The sequence below is a fragment of the Gobius niger genome (genome assembly GCF_951799975.1).
Source record: "Gobius niger genome assembly, chromosome: 10".
NCBI lineage: Eukaryota > Metazoa > Chordata > Actinopteri > Gobiiformes > Gobiidae > Gobius > Gobius niger.
Genome location: NC_136861.1, coordinates 10,033,530 through 10,058,293, shown reverse-complemented (window position 1 = coordinate 10,058,293; position 24,764 = coordinate 10,033,530). Strand labels below are relative to the sequence as shown.

Here is a 24,764-nt window from a genome sequence, read left to right as displayed (position 1 = left end):
GGGCCGACTTAACCGTCCCCATAGGCCCCTGGGCGAACCATGAAATATAGCCCCCCCACACCCACCCACTCACTTTTATACTAATATCATGCTCACTTTACTCAGCCCCTAAAGTTCTCTAAAGGGAGAAAAAAATGCAAAAAAATGTTAAAACTAAGTATTTTTATCCCCATACATGTTCCACCCATGTCCTAGTATGTAGAAGCCCAGACCTGTTCACCACAACTGCCCCTAAAATCCTGCACTGTCACTCAGAAAGGTGTTAATTCGGGTCTGAAGTGCCGTCATGCACGAGCTTAATATAGAAGCTGCAGTTGCGCATAAGACCTGAGGTGGCAGTAGTGAGTATAAAATGACTAACTTGCATCTAGCCCCTTTAAGGCAGTTGTGGTCCTGGATTTAACCTATAGGTCTGAGTTTGAGACCACCTCTTTTTTCCTGGACCAAATATCACAGTTTTGTCTGAACGACAGTCCACCAGAGCGTCACATCTGGGACCTTAGACCAAATAAAACATTTGATGGTTTCTCACAGGTTGGTCCGAACATTCAAAGACTGTAACGTTCAAAGCCTTGGTGCAAAACCTTTGGGAAAAAAAATGAAATACAGTCAAGCAATAATACTTCTGTTATAAATCTTATACCTCATATCTTGTAACGCAGACGTTTCTTTGTAAATGTGTAAAACCAAATACTATGGGCCGAGTCACTCACATAGTACCTTTTATTTAACTTTCATCATAACAATGAGTCTGAACGTGGTGGCGGTGATGGAACATACTCTGGCTTTTAAACCATGACCTTTCTGCAACTCGTGGCTCCATCTAGTGGTGAGAAAGAGAAATACAGCCCCGCCTTGTTCATATGTGCCTTTTTTAATTCACAAATCATTTCACTATCTTAGAGAAATGTTTTACTTCACTGTCATTAAGCTTAGAAAATAATTGCAAATTTTGTAACGTAATGTCTGGTGACAAACATAAATTATTATAGATTTTTATTAAATTATTATCACAGACTTAAATGTTTAATCCTGTATATGTTTATTTTATGTTTAATCATAACTAATGTATAATAAAATAATGAAGAAAGAAGTGCATTGTGGGTCTGGTCATTGTAAGGGTTAAGGTTATGTACTGAACTTGGGCTTTATCTCCAGACCTCGAGCCAGGATGTTGAGACTTTGTTGTCAAATGATCTGATCATGGAATTCCTGCCGCTGTCCCTAAAACACCAATGGAGAGTTTGGCTGTAATCCTGGAGTCATCGTTCACATAAAAGCCCTCAGAAGACTAGAACATCATTAACCCTAGAACACTATCGCTCAAATTCAAAACAACATCACTATCAGGTGATTTTTACCCGAGATAACACACCCGATCAAAAGTATTTGTCATCAATATCTATCAAAACATGACAATACATGACACATCTTTTATATTAGTGAGTGTGTTGACATGCACTCGAGTTTCCCGGTTATTATCGAGTTTGTAGCCTCCTTTACTGAGCACATTCTCTCCAGTTTACCCAGATCTAAAAGCTTCATGTAAAAGCATCAAAATCAGACGAAAAAGAGCTGTAAATGAGGATGAAAACGCACCCAAAAAAAGCATCAAAAGAGCAACAAAAACACAACAGGCAACAAAAAAGCACCAAACAACGATTTTAGCCATGAAAGAACTAAAAGTGGTGAATGTTTAATAACTAATAACCGGAACACTCAGAGTGTGTAAAAACATGTCATGTCTAATAAAATGAAAGTAAAGCATGAGAGAGGTCCACATAAAAATGCTCCAAATTGCTGGAAAATTAGGAATTTGGGAACAAAAAAATCCTAAAAAATAAAATAATGAAGATGGAAACTTGTTTTTGGGATATGTGAGACTTCTCTGGTGAAGCTCAGTGTTCTCGGCACAAACAGCCGCAGGAGAAAGAAACAAAGTGTGTCATATTTTGAATGGGTTTAAATGAACAGCTGATAAAATAACTATGTGTTCCTCACTTGCTGTGAGGCCTGAGACACTGAACTCTGCGACAGGAGCAAAGCTGTAGTTGAAGTCACAAAATAAATGTAGCAGACCTGAATATCAACCTTGAAAGGGGCAAGATTGCCTGATTAAATACTTTAACCCTCACCTACCTTCTATCACTATCGCTGGATGAAAATCACCCAAACATGTGCCTGTAGGAAAAACTGTGTTCCGGATTAAGAAACACTCAGATAAACCATCATAATGAAACATAAATGTATTTGCCTGGGTGCAAACCTCCGGGCTATAGTGTTCTGGGGTTAAGTAGCGTTTTGAAGGATCTGTTCTTTGCTTGAGTAGTATTTTATTTCACTTTTTATTATTACTTTTACTGCACCACATGTTTAGGATAAATATATTACTTCTTACTCCACTACATTTCTACAAAGTTAAAAGTGTAAGTTGGCCACAATTTAAGAGCTGTAATGCACACTTCTGGACAGCAGGTGGCACTGTGCAACTGTAAAGTCGGTACAAATGACTCACAACAATAAGATTTCTCCCCATTGTGTTGCTGAACAAAACTTCATCATCTTCATGATTTAGAGACTCAAAGGTATTATTCACAGCATTCACTTCTACTTTTTTACTTTGAATGCTGAAATATTTGGTACAACGAATACTTCTGTACTTTTTGAATACTTTGACAGAGCAACTATTTTCCCTTATTGGAGTAATACTTGACCGTAGTATCCGTATGCTTACTAAAGTAATAAAATCAAGTACTTTGACCACCACTGGTTAGATGTATTGGCACTGATATTATGTTTGTGTCTTTTATTGTGTGAAAGTGTTTGTGTGAGCGGGACTGTCTGACTCCTGACCCCTCACTCCAGGGGCGGACTGGGACTGAAAAACAGCCCTGGACTCTGGTCAGCCTGGCCCAAATTAGCGTAAATGTGACACTTCCACAAATACATATGTGAACCTCTTACCCCCCGGCTTTACCCGAATCTAAAAGCTTCTTGACTGGAGAGCAACACTGTAACGTCTCATTTGAAAGTTATAATCTAGAAAAGTGATGGTAAGTTTTTGTCACGTTGTCGCTGCATTTTTGTCATGTTTTTGTTGCTTTTTCATTACTTTTTTGTGGCTTTTTTGCCGCGTTTTCGTCACTTTTTTGTCACTTCTTCGTTGTGTTTTTGTCTCTTGTCCAAAAGCTTCTGGAAAAAAGGTGTGAAAATAGTGACAAAACTGAGACGAAAACAGTTATGAAAATGTGACAAAAAAGTGAGAAAAGTTCAACAAAAAAGTGACGAAAAATTGATAAAAAAGTGGCAAAAATGTCACAAAAATTAGGAAAAAAAAGGACAAAAAAGTGACAAAAAAATGACAAAAATGTGACAAAAATTTGATAAACATTTGACCAAAAAATGACAAAAATTAGACGAAAACAATTATGAAAATGTGACAAAAAAGTGAGAAAAGTTCAACAAAAAAGTGACGAAAAATTGATAAAAAAGTGGCAAAAATGTCACAAAAATGAGGAAAAAAAGGACAAAAAAGTGACAAAAAAATGACAAAAATATGACAAAAATTTGATAAACATTTGACCAAAAAATGACAAAAATTAGACAAAAACAATTATGAAAATGTGACAAAAAAGCGAGAAAAGTTTGACAAAAAAGGGACGAAAAATTTATGAAAAAGTGGCAAAAATGTCACAAAAATGAGAGAAAAAAAGGACAAAAAAGTGACAAACAAGTGACAAAAAAATGACAAAAATGTGACAAAAATTTGATAAACATTTGACCAAAAAATGACAAAAATTAGACGAAAACAATTATGAAAATGTGACAAAAAAGTGACGAAAAATTGATGAAAAAGTGGCAAAAATGTCACAAAAATGAGAAAAAAATGACAAAAATTTGATAAACATTTGACCAAAAAATGACAAAAATTAGATGAAAACAATTATGAAAATGTGACAAAAAAGTGACTAAAAATTGATGAAAAAGTGGCAAAAATGTCACAAAAATAAGAAAAAAATGACAAAAATTTGATAAACATTTGACCAAAAAATGACAAAAATTAGATGAAAACAATTATGAAAATGTGACAAAAAAGTGACCAAAAAAATGAGTTGCAAAAATGAGTTGAATACCCAACAAAAAAATGATGGAAAAAAAAATCTGACGTGAGGAAAAAGATCCTCTCGGTTCAGGCGGGAGTGAAGAGGTTAAGCTTTTAGATTTGGGTAAAGCTTGGGTAAGGTAAAGTCAGAGGCCAGACCGGGGGCCCTAGAGCCAGTGGCCCTTCTGTGCTCTTCCAGAATGGACATATGGCCAGTCCGCCCCTGCCTCACTCATCTAAAAGGAGATGTTGCTGCTTTGCTTTGCCCGAACACGAGGTTTAAATAGATAAGGGCCTCTTCCAAATGCTTTATTAACCCACTACAAAAATATCACTGTCTGTGCCTTGTCCAGCATGTTTGGATGAGAAGGAGATAATCAAGAGTCTTAAGAGTCAGAGATGAGCCGCTCGAGGCCGCTTCGAGAACATTCACCAAATTTGTTAAAGTAAACAGCGGTCTGGTCCGGTGGGTCGTGCCCTATTATGGCCGAGCTTCTTCCACTGGACACTTTGAAAGATTTAAGTCTCCCCTAAGGCTTCACTGCACTCGATATAATCCAGTTCACGCACCGCTGCCATGTTTATTGCCTTATTATTTTATTCCATATCAACAATATTTTTTGTGTAAGCGATGGTACATGTGATCCCAGAGATTTTACACAGCATTTCTGCGCAGTTTAAGGTCGTTCTAAGGTCATTGGTGAGGATCAGGCAACCAACCATGATGAGTTGATTTGATTTATGTGTGTACTAACTGTTTTATTGTGTGATAGTGATTTGTGACTGTTAGAAAATGTGCTATTGTCTAACTTACTATATTTTGACGTGTTAATTAATGTGCACTGTTAAAAATAGATATTCTAAATAAACTTAGCAGATGCAAAAGAAACAGTTCAAATGTCAAAGTTTCCATATTTTGATACAGTTCAGTGCAGGGCTTTTCAGTATGGGCTGTGAGTGGAGTTACAGAAACCAACATCATGTGTTGTTTCTTTGCCTGTTGAGTTACTGTTGGCAAAATATAAACTGAAAATAGTAATAAAGCCACTGCACAAAGGTGCAGTCAGAAATTTCCTTTTCCTTCATTATCCCCATTCTCCTGTGTTTTGTTTTGAGGACAATGGCTAGATGCAACTGCAGAACTTATACACCAGTGTCCAACTTGAAATGGTGGTGCATTTTATTGGGGGAAGTTTGGCATTTTTTTGTTCATGCATTTAAATGCTCTTGTTACTCGAGTTACTTGAATTGCAATGTAGGGCTGCAACTAACAATTATTTTGGTATATTTTTGCGATTAATCGATTAATCGCTTGGCTGTGAATGGTGTATGAAAATTGTATTTTTTCATTTATTTTTAATCACATAAAGCTAAAGTGGCATCTCTTGCGGACATGTTGATGGAGTAAACTTAACTGTGTTGTAAAGTGTTTTTGTAGTGCCAGCTCTGCTTTATTAATTGGATGAGACACACAGATATCTATGAAATTTTCAATGTACAAAACTCTACAGACCCCAACTTGAAAAACAAAGTAGGTTTCCATCAAAAATAAAAAATGTTCACGTAATTTTTGCTCTTTTTAAGTCTGTGTTTACTAGAAAACGATTAATCGATTACTAAAATAGTTGACAACTATTTCAATAATTGGTTAGTTGTTGATTAATCGATTAGTTGTTTCAGCCCTATTGCAATGGCTAATATATTCCCATACTTTGTGCAAGTAATATGTTATAGTCCTACTGCTTTAGAGGAAGTAACGCTGAATGACAGTTGAGGTCACAAAGTTCTTCCTGAGGTCAGACGTAAAGCGTGTTACGAGTTTCTCAAAGTGCAACACACGTCACTATTCATTCACTCCATACTCGGTGCAGGTAAGCTAGGATTGTAGCCACAGCTGCCCTAGGGTCGACTGACAGAAGTGTGGCAGCCAATCATGCACTTCGACCACTCACACTACACTCATACATAGGCAAGGTGGGTGATGTGTTTTGCCCAAGGACAAAACGACAATCTGAATCAGTGGGAGCCGGGATTTGAACCTTTGAATCTCTCTCCCTGCTCTACCAACTGAGCCACTGTCACACATTGTACCCATTGTCATTTTGGTAAGAGCACGTGTCATGCGGGTATGGTTGCAACACCTTATAAGCTAGAGTTCTCAAACTTTCATACAACATATCCTCATTTATTAACTACACATGGCCCCAATTCAAACCTCTGCAAGAAAATCACAGACCTCGTGAGTTATGTCAAATACATGGTGGTCCTTTGTTACAACCCACACCACTACCGGGGTGGGTTGTAACCAGGGGCGGACTGGCCATATGTCCATTCTGGAAGAGCACAGAAGGGCCACCGGTCCCGCCTCAACCGAGCTTTACCCAGATCTAAAAACTAAAAAGAAAAGCATCAAAATAGCGAGAATAAGAGGATGAAAACAAAAACAAAACTGTGCTGGAAAAGCAACAAAAAAGTGACAAAAACGTGATGAAAACACAACATAAAATGATAGAAAAAATAATGGAAAAAAAACAACAAAAATATGACAAAAATGACTTGACAAAAAGTTTCCATCACTTTTGTAGGTCTTAGCTTTCAAATGAGGCGTTACATTGTTGATCTCCAGTCGAGAAGCTTTTACATTTGGGTAAAGCCCAGTATAAAAACAATGTGAATCTAAAAGGAATTCCGTGGAGTATGGTGTACCACAAGGTAGGGCTGCTCGATTATTGAAAAAATAATAATCACGATTATTTTTGTCATAATTGAAATCACGATTATTCAAACGATTATTTGTTGCCTTTAAAAAAATCCATCAAAAAAGTGACAAAAATCCAGCAAAAAAAGACAAAAATCCAGCAAAAAAGTGACAATAATCCATAAAAAAAGACAAAAATCCAGCAAAAAAAATGACAAAAATCCAGCAAAAAAGTGACAAAAATCCATAAAAAAAGACAAAAATCCAGCAAAAAAGTGACAAAAATCCATAAAAAAAGACAAAAATCCATCAAAAAAATTACAAAAATCCAGCAGAAAAAAGACAAAAATCCAAAAATTAGAAAATTAGAAAAAGCGATTATGCTAATTTTGTAATCGTTTACTGTTGTAATCGAAATCGTAATCGAATTTCGATTAATTGCACAGCCCTACCACAAGGTTCAATTTTGGGACCATTATTATTTATTATTTATATTAATGATTTTGCTTCTGTTTCTATGACCACCTTTCCCGTTCTTTTTGCTGATGATGCCAGTAAAAAAAATAAAAGCCGACCTGGGGAAAATGCACTCGGCTTAAAGCGGGTGGTTAGAGGTTAAAATATGTATTTGTAGAAGTGCACAATTACGCTAACTTGGGCCAGGCTGGTCAGAGTCCAGGGCTGTTTTTCAGTCCCAGTCCGCCACTGGTTGTAACAGTTAAACAAAAAAATAAAATAAAAACCAAGCCCACGTCATATGCTCAGTTTTACATGGCAGATCTCATGTGCCTTTCAAAATAAACGAAAGATAAAGTCATACAGGCAAGGCTACATGAAAGTACAGAATAAAAGTCCATTATTTGGTGAAATTACTTTAAATGAGCAATGATGACCTTTGATCCATAGACGTAATTACGCATTTTCATCCAGTATGGCGACAGAGTTAGTTTATTAATTAACTCCAGGTGTTAATTAGAATCTGATAAAACTCTTAATAAGTTCATTGCAGTTGTTGGACCAACTCCCTGTCGCTCTCACACTCCTCGTCTCTGTCCTGGCTCTTCCCCGTCACCTCCAGGTCTTGTTTTAGTTTCGGTTTGAATGCGAGGGACAGCATCTCCTTCTGGATCCTCTGCTCCCGCTGCTTCCCCAGTAAACCCAGGATCCCCTTCCGATTCTCCGCCATGGCCTCGTACCTCCGCCGCTCGTCCCGCCGCTCCTGCTCCCGCGCGGTGACCAGGCTGAGGGGCTCGGGCACGGACACGCTGCCCTTCTGCTGCTGCTGGGGCCGGGACACGGGGAGCCTCTGGTGGATGTCGCCCGAGACCAGCCGGGACTCCTGCGGCGGGAGCAGCGACAGCGAGCTCCACAGCTGCCGGGCGTGCGACACGTCCTCCCGGGAAGAGCCCTCGAACACGGTCAGGTACTTCTCCACGTCCGCCAGCTCCTCCAGGCTCCCACTGCGCGCCGATATTTGGCTTGTAAATGTAGGAATGTTATTCATGTTGTCTGTCGAAGCGTTGTGGAGAAAGTTGCTAAAGTTGTGCTAATGCTAAAAGCTACAGGTGCTGCTTTTTGTTGGAGGCTGTAGTCATGGAAACCAGAGCTACGGGAAGCAACGACAAGTGATGGCGCTCGCTTTTATTTATTTAGCACAAAATAAATGAACATTTTTTAAGTTTGTTGACTGAATATTCTTTTTTATATTCCAATAGGATAAACCACACATTTTGAATAGATGTGACGTCATAAAGATACAACATAGCAACAGCATCAACGTGGCAGCTAGCATCCTACCATCGCAACAGCAGCAAATTGAGTGGCAAATCTGCAATATTATTCATTGACTTGTCATTCAATTTGTTCTGTTTCAGTTTAGATATAAAATTTGCATACCCGTGGTGTGGTTAATTTAATCGAGTTGCCATGGAGATCCGCCATCTTTGCAGCTGTTAGCATACATTTATATATATGTTTTTATTATTCTAATGTTATTATTTGCATATTGCAGTTCTGCATTTTTAGAATTTCCAGTGTTTCCTCTGAGGGAGCCCTCTGCCCCGGGAGCGGTGGTCGGCTGTGGCTGTGTGGGCACTGTCCTCTGGGTGCCCGGATCGAGGTGCTTCTGCTGCACCTCCGCTGGGTGTCCGGTGGTGGTGCCCTGTGGCTGTGGCTGCTGTACCGCTCCCGGTGCAGACGGCTCCTTTGATGGCATTTCCTTACCTGGTTCATCTGTACCCAGACTCAGCACTACGTCCATTACCTCATCGTGTGTGTGTGTGTGTGTGTGTGTGTGTGTGTGTGTGTGTGTGTGTGTGTGTGTGTGTGTGTGTGTGTGTGTGTGTGTGTGTGTGTGTGCGTGTGTGCCTGCGTGTGTGTGTGTGGCTATGGGGAGGGGGGTGGGGAGAGCAGTGTTGTCTGTTTGGAAGAGTGGGTGGTTGGGTGGGTGGGAACTGCTTTTAATCTGTAAAGCACTTTGTGTTACAACCTTGTATGAAAAGCGCTTTATAAATAAAGTTTTGATTGATTGATTGATTGATTTCCATTGACTAGCATAAGCTAAAAACAGTGGAGAAAAAAGCCATGGAACAACTCCATGAGCTGCTGAGTTACTGCTGGTAAATACATCTAACACACTGTGGTGTCCAAGTGTTTTAATGTGAACAATAACTCCAGTATTTTAACTTTTAAAATCTCCATTAGTTTACAATTGCTGCTAATCCCATAATGTTTAGCGATGTGACATCACATTCCCGAACTCTATTGTAAACTAATGGAGATTTTAAAAGGTAAAATACTGGAGTTATTGTTCACATTAAAACACTTGGACACCACAGTGTTATGTATTTACCAGCAGCTAACGGAGTTGTTCACAGTTTTTTTTCTCCACTTTTTATACAGTTTTTAGCTAATGTTAGTCTATGGAAATGTAGGCTAACAGCTGCATAGATGGCGGATCTTCATGGTAACTGTGGAATTTCCCGAACTCTATTGCTGCTAATCCCATAATGCTCAGCGATGTGACACTATATACCTTGAAAGTAAAAACCTTAAATGTCATTAAATGAATTGTGCCAAGCTTTAAACGTCATTAACAAGCATTCATTTGGAGTCCAACTGGCATTGAATTCAATTTCCTTAGAAAATAATGCTATCGGTCAAGCTTTGTGGCCATTTAGTTTCAAGCGACTACAAAAATTACAGTTTAAAACACTCTCGGCTGCAGCTCCGGCCTAGGCCTTAATTCAACCTGGTAGACTAATTTCAGCATCACCTACCGCCAGCCAGTGATCGCTTCCGAGAGGGCCACACCTCCACCTCAGCCCATCAGCGTAAGAGCCGCACCTCCGTAGCAGCCGATCATCGCCCTCGGTCCTGCTTTTAACCCCCAGCAGTCGTGTTTCGTTCGCTTCCCAGCTGTGCTGCGACCTACCTCCGCCCCATCTCCGCCTCTTCCGTCCACAGCTTCTACCTGCTGCATCTTCACGGGTCTCCTATACCACCACCAGTGTCCAGGCTCCGGGGGGAGACATCCCTAACTCCAAGCTGTTTATCCGTACTGACTTTCATACATCGATATCTACCGCCGGGATCTGATCACCAAAACTCATATACATGTCAATAAATCTTCCTAATTGCTGCTTTTGTCTGTTTGAGTCTATCCAGGTTGAATTGGCTGAAATTATAAACACTTTGTTCCTATAATTTGCTTTGAATATCAAAATTTCCTCTCTTTCTTCTGATGGAATGTTTGCAAATGGAGTACATTTTTGTGTTTGTAGCTATGAAAATAGGACTATAATGTTTAAAGGGTATTGAAAAAATATCATATTTGACTTTCCTGCTACCTGTAAAAACCTTTGATGAAATTCTAGTTGGTAGTTCACAGCACAAGTTAGCAACATAAAGATAAACTGTTCTGTAGATTGTGTCTAATGTAAATAGTAGCATGTTATTTAACTCCCAGGCTCCTGCAGTAAATGGTTAAAATGGATACATCCTTTTTGGGTCTGATCTGCAGGTCAGCGATGGGCAGTTCCTGTGTTTTTTCCCTCCCACTGGTGGAGATGTCCTCTGCCACATCAGTCAGCGCTCCATTCACCTGCTCTGAACTGCTCTCTGCCCATCCAACTCTGAGGACACGTCTACAGCACTGTAAGTACTAGTATTATCAGGACTTTGTGTTTTATCGTTTTCAACAGGATGCAAACCGCTCTTGTTCTCCCTGTATTCAGTTACAACTGTACTAATATGCTTATAACTTCAACCCAGATATTTTCCTGTGCTTTTGTAACTAGTACCAAGGAAAGCAATACAATGTTTGCAATACGTGTAATGTGAAAGGCAAACATGAAAAGCTATAACTCCAAACAATATCAACACAGTAAGCCTCATTTACTCTATTATTGAATACTGGCAAATTAAGCATGTTCTTGGCGTGTTATCTAATAAAAATGTTTAAAATGCCAAGGAATATTCACTACCCAAGTGTATAGCCATGCATTGATGCCTTCTGTGACAAATCCAATCAGATTAATGCCTTATTCAAAGTGACTTTGTGCCAGGATTATTTTACAGGATACAAACCGTTATTGCTCCCCCATTTATTCAGTTAAAATTGTAATAATATGCTTAGAACTTAGACCCAGATATTTTCCAGTGCTTTTGTAACTAGTACCAAGGAAAGCAATTCATTGTTTACAATACGTGTAATGTGAAAGGCAAACTTGGAAAGCTATAGCTCTAAACAATGGTTAAGCAGGATTAGGGGTTAGGGTTAGTAACACTTATTTACCTTTAATTGTATTGAATATGCTGGCAAATATTCAATACACAAATGTATTCAGCCATGCGTCAATGCCTTGTGTGACAAATTCAATCAGATTAATGCCCTTATTCAAAGCGCCTTTGTGCCTTCAGTGAAATATGAAAATGTATGTAGAATTTGCCTCTATTTTAGATAGCACTTATGTAGAAGGTACCGACCATTCGTCCAAGCCTTTAGTTTCTAAATTGGCATAATGGGATGTTTTTAAATGGTGCCTCACTTGAAATATTGGCACTTTCATTTATTACTTCCTATACAATTTTTAATCTCCCTTTTTTTTGGCAACGTAAATAGAATCAAGTTGCTCGGTTGATAAAGAGATCAACACTTAATGGTTCTGTCACCACTGAAATTACTTCCATTGTGACGATTTATCATATCAGGGAGAATTTTATTGATATCAGGACTAAAATCTTTCCTATTCAATCCTCCCCATAATGGCCCAAAGTCACGCACCACTTTTTACAAATACCAGTATAGTATTTTTAAAGGAATTGACAAAATGTTCGTTGTTATTTAGATTTTATTAGGCGTTGAACTAAGCTGGATAAATGAGTCAATATTTCAGACCCCTATCGAATATTGTTTTTATTGATTGCATCGTGCATCCCTAATTCTGAACCTGATTTGACTAATGTGCTGTTTTTGAGTGAGTTTCGTGCCACTCCTGCCCCTCTGCCCTGCCACTGTTTGGGTGTAAACTCTAGGCTCCGCTGGACACATGCGCTGCTCCTTTTAAGGCAGCGGCACCGACTCATTATGGCCCTGAAAAAACTCTTTTGGAGCGTGGATTCGTGGTGCATTCAGGAGCGCTCGGGTTCTCCAAACATGGGCATTGCAGCGAGCGAGGAGCAGCTTTGTGGAGCCGTTATCTCGGCGCTTATTTTCATCTTCTGCGTGCTGCTTTTACTGTTTTATGATGCGTTCAGGGACAGGTAAGAGACAGCAAGAGGCTCGATGGAAATGTAGGGAAATTACGCTATTAACATGATGGTGATATCTGACGCCGCGGTGCTACGTAATGTACAAGAGCTGGGAAAAGGCTAATTCACTCACGCTTCATTGGTCACAAGTTGAGGAGCTTCTAAAATGACATTATTATTGTTTCTCACTAAATGCTACGTCTAGAGGAGACACTGCAAAGTCATTTTTATTTCTTCAAATTTGAGTTTCTTTGAAAGTCAACCTTCACCTCATCTACTCAAGAAGGTGTTGTATTATTGCACGACCTCAGCGTTTGTCCATCAATTACTATGTGAAATTGTCACTTGAACATCCATCCCATTCCTTTTTTTTTGGCCTTTTTTTTTTACATTGTGATTACATTGAAGTTACAAATAATGGCACAGCATCTACTAGTCTTGTTCACGATTTAGATGTTTTTTGCCAGATCTTACTGTCCTAATTTTCTTTACTTTTCATGCTTTGACCCTCCCAAAAACAAAGCGTTTTTAAAAACATATTACATCTAGAAATTGCTAGTTTACTCAAAGACTAAATAAGATATCCAATTATATCAACATGTCAACAAAATGAACCCACAAATTTAAACCTGGCTCTATCCATTATTCAAATTCTTGCATTGTTGCATATTTATATTATATTATGGAAATTAAGTATTTTTTTCTGTTCACCTGCAGTGTCTCAGCTTAATGTGGAAAAGTAGTTGTTGTTTGTAGGTTGTGGATTTGAGTGGATTGTTTGCATGTCCTCCCTGGTACAATTGTATATGTATTTATTTTCATGTGTGAAGGCACAATACTGTTTTAATGAACATTGGACATGTTGATATTTGAGATTAGTTTTAAACACATGCTGAAATGTAACACATTAGTAGAAAATTCAGAGTTTAGATTTTATATAATAAGACCCTGTGATGTTTTATTTGATCATATTCTGATTTATTAGATCATTTATAAAGGTGACTTGGCCAAAACGTTTATAGCATAAGCAAGCCTTTCCCAAAATCAGGGACATCGCGGCCTCCTTATTGACCCAAAAATACAATGATAATATATTTACTCTATTCAAAGCCAAAATTACATAAAAAGACACATTTAGCAATGAGTGTAGGCTAAACTCTGGTTTAAAGTAGTATAATCCAGCAAATGAATGTACATTTCCTTTTCATTTTCTTTTATTCCCCCAACATACTTGTTTTGTTGACAACCTTTGGTGGCCCCCCTGCAGTGCCTCTGAGGCCCCTCAGGGGGCCCCGGACCCCACGTTGGGAACCACTGGGAACCATACGCCCTCAGCAAAGTTACAAAATTACCCAAAAAATAAACAAACATAATTTGTTTTAGGCAAATTGTAACCATTCGAAAATCTATTTCGATTTAATTGCAGTTTAACATGCAGCCTGACTTGTTTTGAGAAAGTAGTAAAGTGCAAACAAATCTAAATGAATATTAAAATGATCTGTAGTAAATGTCCTCCATGTCCTCCATTTATGTCCTCCATAAATCGGTGAAAATTATGTTTTTGAGTCTTTGTTTTCAGATCAAAGCCCAGAGACCGGTCTCCTCACATCAGTGGTGACCTTCCCAACATGGCCGACACCGACGACAATAAGTTCCTGTTCCTGGGGAATGACTTCCGGAACAGCGGCTTGGCACAGGCCGACTGGGCAGCCAAGAAGATGGTGTGGATCCCGTCAGAGAAAGAGGGCTTTGAAGCAGCCAGCGTCAAAGAGGAAAAGGGGGAACAGGTGAAGAAATTGCAAAATCAATAAATACATCAACGTTACTTGAAGTCACACAACCTTTCGAATAGGAAATAAAGTACAAACATTCATCCAGTGTTTTATTGCTGGAAAATACCTAAAAAAAACATGGATCATTACTGTGAGTGTGTGGAGTTTACATGTTTTCCCCATATCTGCTTAGGTTTCCTCCGTGTACTCCTGTTTCCTCTACTACAAAAACATGTACAACAGGTTTCCCTCTGGGGCCAGGACTCCCCTGAAAAAGAGATCTGTAATGTCAGTGGGACTTTCCTGGTTAAATAGATCAAAGATCAAAAGGAATAATGAAAACATTTTTAAATGTGAGGGCCCCCGAACTGCTGGTGGTCTAATGTATTCAAAGATAATATTTCTCTAATTCTATTCAAAGCAAAGCAGCAAAAGCTCCATGGAGATGAACTTGCGATGTCCCATTTCTAGTTGTAAGTCATGTCTGAGGAGAGTCCACTCCTATACGCATGTTTTCAGAAGAATTCTTCACCAGCAAAAACATAAATAACACTTTTATGTTTTCAATTTAATGGTGAAATTGAACACAGCGTGGCTTTAATTTTATAAAACCAAACTTCTCCTCACGATGGTAATGTTCTGTAAAGTACTGATTGAGTGTGGTCCCGTAGATGCTGGTGGAGCTGTCCAACGGTCAGAAGGCCACGGTGAATAAAGACGACATCCAGAAGATGAACCCTCCCAAGTTCAGCAAAGTGGAGGACATGGCGGCGCTGACGTTTCTGAACGAGGCGTCGGTGCTGCACAACCTCAAGGAGAGATACTTCTCCAGCCTCATCTACGTGAGTGTTCAAACTGTCTTCAATAACTTTACAATCATGAAGAAGTAGTAGAAGCTTCAGTGGCTTTTTTTCTCACTACTTTTGAGAATTCTCTTTTTTTCTGTTTTCTGATGATAATGCCTCAGTACTATGGCAATTACACCCATTAAAATTGCGTTTTTTTTTTAAATTGTGGCCCTAGTTTCACATTATTTATTATTTATTAGGCCTTTATCTCTATATGTCACAATACAAGAACAGTCACTAAGTGTTTTTGGAAATAGTGATTTTCTCAACCAGAAATTGATTGAAAAATATGGTCCACACGAAGCACATTCAGATGCAGATTTTCATGTAAAAAAAAAAAGTACCTCAAAAGTTTCCCGTGACCAATTAGTACCCACTACCCACATTTTTCATCATTCCTCTGTGTACTAGAATGGATGCAAATCTTTGGAAACTATAAATGGATAGATATTTTGCATTGGTGACATTGAAAATATGGCATTAAATTTGACTTGCTGCTACCTTTGCCATTTCATTATTTGGAGATTCCGTTTCTTGTACAACCTTTTTAATATGTGACAGTAAAGTGTGACCTCTCTGACGAAGGACATACCTCTAAAAGGCAATATTTCGTAGTAGAAGTTGTAGCCGTATTAGCAGAGAGCATTATGTACCCATTTATACAACATGTAATAAATCTCTTTCTTATCTGGACATGTCCCTTTTTTGGCCGGGTCAGACTGTCCGTGTATCTCCTGGGATCAGCAGATTAACTTTTATTATTTTAGTGACGTAAATCTGAACCTCTGAGTTGATCTGGTGAGAGACAGTGCAGTGAAGATGGGCAGGTTACCGTCTCCGGGCCTTATAAGAACAGAAGAGGCCCGGTCTGAGCCTGGCGGGACCTACACACGAAGTATGATGAGAAAAAGCCACTCAGCACTTTGGCTTTGGACTTTTTCAACACAACTCAACCTGGAAGCCTTTAATATATCAACACAATCAACGTTGGGCTGGCCGTAAGGCTTAGAATCAGTGGCTCTCATTGAACGTAGTGGAACAGAATAGAAAAAAGCCTTTGTTATCTACCATTGCACAAGGATGGCAGAAATGTGTCATTCTCATAGAGTGCGTTTACATGCGCTCAAGTATTCCAGTTATTAGCCATAATCCGGTTATGGTAGTTTTTGGGATGTGGTGTTTCTAAATACGCTGTGAAATCAGGAAACTCAAATCCCCTGTGTTTCATGAAATCCCAACTTCTCGTATTGGGGCTACATCTACCTATTGTCTTGCGCATTCACTACATCCTGAGCTATGGCGACGACAGCAGATTGTAGGTCTGTCTTTGGACTGCACTGGAGGAAGGTTAAAGCCGGGACTGATGGGAGAGAGAGGAGCCTCTTGGTATTTTCTTGCAGAATCCTTGCTGGAGAATACAGGTTTCTCATTAAAGGGCATTTTGGGGTTTCTACTGTATAATCAGGAAACTGTGTTCATATAGCAGACAAAACCATCCATCCATCCATCCATCCATCCATCCATTCCATCCTTCCTTCCTTCCTTCCTTCCTTCCTTCCTTCCTTCCTTCCTTCCTTCCTTCCTTCCTTCCTTCCTTCCTTCCTTCCTTCCTTCCTTCCTTCCTTCCTTCCTTCCTTCCATCCTCCCTCCCTCCACTTGTCCGTTTCCGGGCCTCATGATTTTAACCAGGCCTGTTGGTCTCTCATAAGGGGCTTCTGAACCGCTCTTTGTCTGACCCGTCACCTAGGACCTGTTTGCCATGGGAGACCCTACCAGGGGCACGAAGCCCCCGGCAGACAAAGCCAGAATATTAAAAACTCTCGATAAGAAGTGGGAAACTCGAGTTGATGTTAGCATTTGCACAGCCAGGCCCGCTTTAATGTACCCATAGGCCCCGGGACTTAAACAGAATTGTAGGCCCCCACCCCCCCTCAGCACAAAGCCTAACTCTAACCTATAACCGTGAATCCCACAAAAACCCTAACCCTGCTACTCCTACATATATCCCTCTGGGCCAGGAAGGGCGGGCCCACTCCAGGTCATGACGCAAACTGAAGTGAACATGAAAATCAACAAATCACCTTTTTCCTTAATTCTGATAGGCCCTTGACAATGGTTGGCCCCTGGGCTCCAGCCCCTGCTAGCCCACTGGATAAGGTGGCTCTGTGCACAGCTTACAATAAAAACATATTTTTTAATAGTATTAGAATAAAGCCCGTTAAGTTAATTGCAGACACGAAAACAATTTCACCTCATCAATAGAAAAACAGAAGGCAGAGTCTGAGTGACATTGGGGTTATGCCATCTTATTTTAGCGTAACGGCTTGAAATGTGCTTGGATTAAGATAATTAAGTCTGATTTTGAGTAGGATCTTGAAATAGGATTGCCATTGGAACAAGCATTCACTAGCTTAAAATAAGACAAAAACCTCTGAAATTAGACGAAAAGATCATAAACCTACTCAAAATTCAAGCACTTTTAAGTTATTTTTGTTGAAGATAAGACAGCATTTATGACAGTGTTTCGCTCCATGATGGCACAGAAAAAGGGCGTTTCTCTGCACTGATGTAAGGAGCTCAAAGTGATGGTGGCTGTCATCATCTACACTGCCTGATCAAGGAAAAAAACACAATTGACTTACTGTTCTGATATAGGGTTGCTGCAGTTGGTCAGGTCTAGATTCATCGACACTTTGTGCCCAAAGGATGAGATCAGCTGACGACCTGAACATCCCGAATGGCAAGGTTATTCTATCAATGGATTTCTTCTTCTCTAATGGCACAGCCATATTCCAAGATGACAATGTCAGGATTCATCGGGCTCACGTTGTAAAAGAGTGGTTCAGGGAGCAGAAGATATAATTTTCATGCTTGGATTGTCCACCATAAGTCCAGATCTTAACCCCATTGAGAATGTGGGATGTGCTGGAGAAGAAGGCTTTGCGCAGTGGCCACACCGTCCAATCATCAGCACAAGATGTTGGTGAAAAATGAATGCAACACTGAACCTATTGACTTTGCAGAAGATTTTTAAAACAAGTGTGTGCTGTAATCGAGTAATTGAAGCTAAAAATGGCCCAACAAAAGAGAGTGTGGCGACTTTTTATTGGGGTCAGGCAGTATATCAGTCTCTTTATTAAGGGCTGTTAAACCTATTTGCATTCAGCATGTTTATTAAAATTGAAAGAGTTGTACTTAAATGTGTTCCTGTCTATTTAAGAGTGTAGTGACTCTTCCCTCCTCTGTGCTTTTTCTATGTGACCTTTGTTTAATCAGGAAAGTCCCACTGAGAATTGAGAATCAGAAACTCTTGTACATTACATTTTAGTTGAAGGAAAACATAAACTCCACACCGAAAAGCTCATTATTGGATGTAGATGTAAAGAATATTTCTGGTGTCGTGCAGACGTACTCGGGGCTGTTCTGCGTGGTGGTGAACCCCTATAAGATGCTGCCCATTTACTCAGAGAAGATCATAGAGATGTACAAGGGAAAGAAGCGCCACGAGGTCCCTCCGCACATCTACTCCATCACCGACAACGCCTACCGCAACATGATGCAAGGTACCAGTGTTTCGTAAAATCACTATTCTTCTTCTTTTCTCAAAGGCTTTAATCACAATTCACACACACTTAGCAGCTTTATATTTGGGAGACAATGCTCAATTCCCTCTTATTTCTTCTCATTAATTCATATTTCCTCATTTAATAAGTTATGCAGCAGATGAACTTTATGCCTTAACAGGACAAAATTCAGTTTCATCAATGGAGAAAATGGACTGGGCTATTGCAGATGTTTTCCAAAGAGGGAGATGCTGGATACATACAGGATCTGAGCAAAATCTAGCAACATATTGAAGGCAATTTGGCTCAAAAACTTTCAGAAAGGCCTTTGTCGGTGTCTGCATGTGTACTGATCAGATATAAATGTATTAGGAGGCCAATTAAATGCTGTTATATTGTTATTTGTCTTCGTGTACAGTATGAGCTCTGTGTGTGGTCTGAACTGGATCCACCTGCTTGGTTCTCTGGCCTCAATATTTGGAGACGGTCCCAAGGTTTCTGCAGTGACGCATTAAAGCATGGCTCAAAAGCAGAATAAAAAATCCTCAATGCATGCACTGGAGAAACCATAGTAATTTTAAGGAAGAAATGACTTGGATTGTGATTAAGAGATTAAATCTAAAGTGAGTAGATTTGGTCTGGTCTTAGATCAGATAACCCAGAAGGACATATTTTCTTAATTCAGATGATTAAGTTTGGTTTGACATTTTTTGTGATGTTTATTATTTCACTTTTTTCCCCTTTTTGTTTTTAAAAGTGAAATAATGAACTTCTTCACTTCCTTATTGCACATGGGCAGGAAGTGACATACGTAGCGGTAAACAGTGGCTGTGTCCAAAGGTTCACCCTCACACCCCTCGTCCCTGCTGTTTGTAAATATGCTTTATAAATAAATTTGACCCTTGACTTTCTTTCTTTCTTTCTTTCTTTCTTTCTCACTCTTGGTTTGTTCTGCGGCGTGTCTGAATCGCCAACAAATTGACAAAACGGTAAATGTAGAAGTGCAGAACACCTACAAGTTTGCTAAGCTTCAGTAATAATGCATCTCTGTGATAAAGACCGGCTAAATATCTGTGGATAAATATCAGTCAGAAAAGTTTTATTTAACACATTATTGAGGGGAAGTTCTAGCTAAAGGTCTGCAGCTAACGGCAATTAAAACAGCTCTTCACATTGTGGTCTATTTTGACCCTTCTAGCGACATTCACCATTACTTTTTTCTCTCAGGACATTCAGACACCACAACAAAATGGCGTGACCACTGATAGTGCACTATATAGGGCCCAAAGTGTAGCCCGGGGGCCAAATCCAGCCCTTAGACCCACTTTTGGACACAATTATAACCTCAAAAAGTAACCTTTCATTGTGGGAAAGATCTGAGATATGTTCTTACCTCAGCTGAGACGAGTTGATGCGTACCTGTCTGGTCTTTACGTGTGCGCTCAGTCACGTAAACAGAGCACAGACGGCGTTAGCATTTAGCCTCTCCTCTTAGCGGCAATGTATCCAAACGGAGGTGAAGTTAGAAGCAACCAAGCTCTTCCACGTTTCCCCTATTTAAATATGGTTACATGAGCCTTTACGATCCAAGTATAGTCACACAAAATTAAACATGTCAATTTTCTAAGGGGAACTATATTGCCTTGTAATATTACTACGCCTTGCAATATAGTTCCCCTTTTTATCCGCTTAGAAAATCAACATGTACAGGCTCATGGAACCATATTTAAATAAGGAAAACGGGGAAGAGCTTGGTTGCTTCTAACTTCCATGGATCCGTAGATGAGAAGAGGAGAGGCTAAATGCTAATGTTTACATGACTGAGGCCACGCATAAAGACCAGACGCATCAACTCGTCTAAGCTAAAGTAAGAACATGTCTCAGTATTGAAAAAACAGTGGCCTATTCCTTTAAGTGTCCAAGCCTGAATAAAGGTGTCTGTACTGACCTCCGATCTGTGGCCCATATATGCACTTCAATATGAGGCCCAAAAGTTTGGACACCCCTGATATAGGAGATACTGTGAACACTCAGATACAGCCATTGTTTAACTGTTGTACCATGTAGGGCTGCACAATATATCGCAAAAAATATCGTATCGCGATATTAGCTGATGCAATATCCGTATCGCGAGAAGCCACGATATATCGCAACATCACCATAGCCTTCATCTGACTGAGATCGACCCATTTTTTTTTCAAACTCAAACTCATGCATTGAAGTCATGTGTAAAAGTTCAGTTTTAGTTTAACATTTACTAGCTTTGTTAAATTCTACCCTTGTTTTGGTCCTGATTGGGTGTTTTTTTAAAGGAATAGGCCACCGTTTTTTCATACTGAGATATGTTCTTACGTTAGCTTTGACGAGTTCTTTAGGACCTGTCTGGTCTTCACCCGTGCCTTCAATCACGTAAACACAGCGCAGACGGCGTTAGCATTTAGCCTCTCCCCCTCTCCACTATAGCTCCAAAACAGGTCAAGATAGAAGCTACCAAGCTCTTCCACGTTTTCCCTATTTAAATATGGTTACGTGAAGTGTTCCACTACAAAGTATAATTACACAACATTAAACAATGTGGATTTTCTAAGCGGATAAAAGGGGGGACTATATTGTAAGGCGTAATAATACCAGGAGTAATTTGGCATCCGCACAGTAAAGTGAAGATTACTGCGCGGATTTCGAACTAGAAAATCCACATTGTTTAATTTTGTGTAATTATACTTTGTAGTGGAACACTTCACGTAACCATATTTAAATAGGGAAAACGTGGAAGAGCTTGGTAGCTTCTATCTTGACCTGTTTTGGAGCTATAGTGGAGAGAGGGAGAGGCTAAATGCTAACGCCGTCTGTGTTTACGTGACTGAAGGCACGGGGGAAGATCAGACAGGTCCTAAAGAACTCGTCAAAGCTAAGGTAAGAACATATCTCAGTATGTAAAAACGGTGGCCTATTCCTTTAAGTCTTCTTTTGACACAATTTGCTGAAAAAAATGGAACATGTCGTGTTTGGTGAAATATTGAAATAATATCGTTATCGCGATATTGCACAGCCGTATCGCATATCACAAGTCACTTCAATATCGTGCAGCCCTATTGCCATGTCAACCATGTTATATCAATGAGAAATGACTGAGTCAGAAAAAAAATATTTCTTGCTTAATTTACCTCTTCCCTGAAATCTAATCATGAATATTATTACTTACCACAGATATTATCCATCAAACTAAGTCATACTGTAATAACACGAGGATTCAAACCCGTCATATGCATGAACGAAACTCCTCCAGATTTGTCTTTGAGATACAAGTAACATCATGACATGGGTAAAAGTTTGAAAAAGGCGAGTTAGCAGAATATCTTTAAATAGTAAATGTTCCATGGTATCCTCCCGTCTTCTCTGGGACACCCCCGTTCACATGGACAGGGCTGTGAGTGATGGAGGGGCAGATAAACTTGAGGAGAATCCCGGTGTGTTTTGCCCCGCTCCGAGAGGGGCCTTACATGGAGACCACGGTTATTTATAGGGCCCTAATCTGCCGCTGTCAGAGGAGCCTCCTTCTCGCTCCGATTCACCCCGCTTCATTCAGAATGTTTTCTCTCCACAGACCGCGAGGACCAGTCCATCCTGTGCACGTGAGTCCCGACTGAGAACTGCTAATTTTAAACCGCACGACGCTCAGACACATACATGGTAAACGGCGGGCAGTGTTTCCCATGGATTCTGAAGAGCCTATAGTTTCACCTTTCACCTTGCCTGGGTGAAAGCTGTGTGTAAGAGATACGGTAGAAAGATGTTTTGTTCATTGCAGCATCTTACACACTTCATACATCTATCATCCACATGTATAAAAGTCTACTCTGTTATTGCAATAGTCGGTCATGCAAAATCTGGATCACAAGAAATCCCAGTATATTGCAAAATCACTACAGAGATCATCACATTATTTTTGCACACTAAATGGAACTAATATGACCTTCACTTCATCAAGAAATAATTAAGGACAAATTCTGATTTACAATGTTGGCCTGAAAGTGCTTTAATTGCACTTAAATCGACTAGGAAGGGGATACAAAACAATTATTAATTATTTCTGGCTGAATTTAAATCATGAGCAGCAGCAGTGAAAGGACATGAGGCCAAAGTCGGACTTGGTTTTGGGATCTGGTGTCACACTAACAGCTGGGCATAGGTTTATAGATGAACATGAGCCAGGGGATGTTGCGATAGGAGCGTAAAGTGAACAGTGTGTACTGTAGGGGGCGTCTGTAACAAATTAAATTTCAGAGTTATTCTTCAGATGTTATAAATGTGCAAAGGTTCCGTTTTAGTTCCAAATGAGCCTTTTTTTGGTCCTGATTTAGAGTTTTTGAAGGCTTGTTTTGTCACAATTTGCTGAAAAACAAATTACTCACAATTTGTGTTTAAATGCAAATGAATATACCGTGATTGAAAGGTCTAGTATAACAATTATTTTTGATAATCTGTTATCATTTATAAATCAAAAGGGTGTGAAATGAACTTTTTTTTTTTGTAAAGCTAAAGTGACAGGACTTTACAGAAACAGGTATTTATGAAATGTGCAGAAACCTATTGCTGGGTTGCAGGTGACATCACAGCATTCTAAAGGCCTATACTATTATATAGAGGAAAAAATATTTTGTTTTTGAGGACATTTTTGTCATCGGACCCAATGGGGGGCAGGAGCCAGTTTTTCCTTTTAACAGCATTACACTTTTAGCTACAAGTCGTAGCTAAAAAGAAAATATAATAATTTTAAAAAAGATCATTAATATCAGTCACTGGGTCCATGATCTCTCTGTACAAGACCAAAAATTTCCTCAAAAACGAAATAATTTTTCCTCTATATAATAGTATAGGCCTTTAGAATGCTGTGATGTCACCCGCAACCCAGCAATACAGACTCTCACGTTAAAATCAAAGCAGTGAGGGTAAAAAACATTTTTAAATCTGTGTAAACCGGGAAACGAATACCGTAATCAATTGCTAAAATAGTTTTTTGCTGTTTCAGACCTAGTTTAGTAAAATGTCGTAATAATATTGGTGCAATATTGCACATCCATTTCGCATGTCCCCCCCAATAGTGTGGTTCAGTCCTATGATGGACCTGTTAAGCTTCTGCTTGCACAGAATAGTAGTAATGTTTTCAGCTATTCAGCCTAAGGGCAGCTGTGTATGAATGACAGCCTGTTATAGAGCTTTGAGAAGCTTGTCTAAGAAAACTAATTCAAGCCATAATGATCCTTACATAAGAAACCGTTCACAATCTGTAACTTTACCAAGAGTTTTCAGGTTCTCATGAATAAACCACTCACCTTTCAAACACATGTATCAGTTCAGAATTTGAAGACTTAGTTGCAGCATGCTTTGTCAAACCTGCTTTTTAACTGTGATGTGCCCAGAGGCGAGTCGGGCGCCGGTAAAACAGAGAACACGAAGAAGGTGATTCAGTATCTGGCTGTGATCGCCTCGTCTCATAAAGGGAAGAAGGATTCCAACCCGGTGAGTCACATCATAATCATCATATTCAATACGTGATTCAGTAAAGAGCATATTTTAAACTTCTTGTATTGTTCCTTTGCAGCAACAAGCCGGCTCTCTGGCTTTTGTGAGTATTTTACATTAAAATTTGATCTATTTGACAGTTTTTTCAACGGGAAAGTCCCACTGGAACAAAATAATATTCCACAATATCTCACAAGGTCGAAGTGCCACAAGATTTTTCATCCCTGAGTAGAGTAATATTGTGGATTTTTATCACTTACTGCCGACAGCTTAGTTAGTTTCCCACAATGTTTACATAAAATAATGGTGTTCAGTAAAAGGAAATGTTTTATCATTATTTATTACTACAAATTTCCTTTAGGTTTCAGATTTCCCCTATCAATCCAAAACCTGCACACTAGGCAAATTCTCCAGCTCGGAGGGGTTTTCGAGGGTTGTGACAAAAACAAGGCCTGAAATGTCATTGAAAAGCATTAGATTGGATTCAGACTGGCATTAAATCTACAT

At 39.4% G+C, this 24,764-nt stretch overlaps 3 protein-coding genes across 3 annotated transcripts in view; 1 reads left to right on the top strand and 2 right to left on the bottom strand.

The window, feature by feature from the left end:
• LOC306968995 (C-reactive protein-like) overlaps nt 1-24,764 on the bottom strand; it is a 289,059-nt gene that overhangs the window by 141,866 nt on the left and 122,429 nt on the right. The gene's annotated exons all lie outside the window — the stretch shown is intronic.
• hoatz (HOATZ cilia and flagella associated protein) lies at nt 7,801-8,374 on the bottom strand (the record flags this gene model as incomplete). The annotated part of the gene is made up of 1 exon (XM_079564796.1): nt 7,801-8,374. Exon 1 carries the CDS (start codon nt 8,302-8,304, stop codon nt 7,801-7,803), a length of 504 nt encoding a protein of 167 aa, XP_079420922.1. The 5' UTR covers nt 8,305-8,374.
• The window catches only part of LOC306969038 (uncharacterized protein), a 47,810-nt gene continuing 31,184 nt past the window's right edge, over nt 8,139-24,764 (top strand). The window contains exons 1-8 of the mRNA XM_079564649.1: nt 8,139-8,223; nt 10,822-10,955; nt 14,131-14,338; nt 14,995-15,165; nt 18,578-18,734; nt 22,339-22,366; nt 24,155-24,254; nt 24,337-24,360. Of these exons, the coding sequence (XP_079420775.1) occupies nt 14,180-14,338; nt 14,995-15,165; nt 18,578-18,734; nt 22,339-22,366; nt 24,155-24,254; nt 24,337-24,360 (639 nt within the window). The 5' untranslated portion in view covers nt 8,139-8,223; nt 10,822-10,955; nt 14,131-14,179. The remainder of the gene's footprint in view (nt 8,224-10,821; nt 10,956-14,130; nt 14,339-14,994; nt 15,166-18,577; nt 18,735-22,338; nt 22,367-24,154; nt 24,255-24,336; nt 24,361-24,764) is intronic.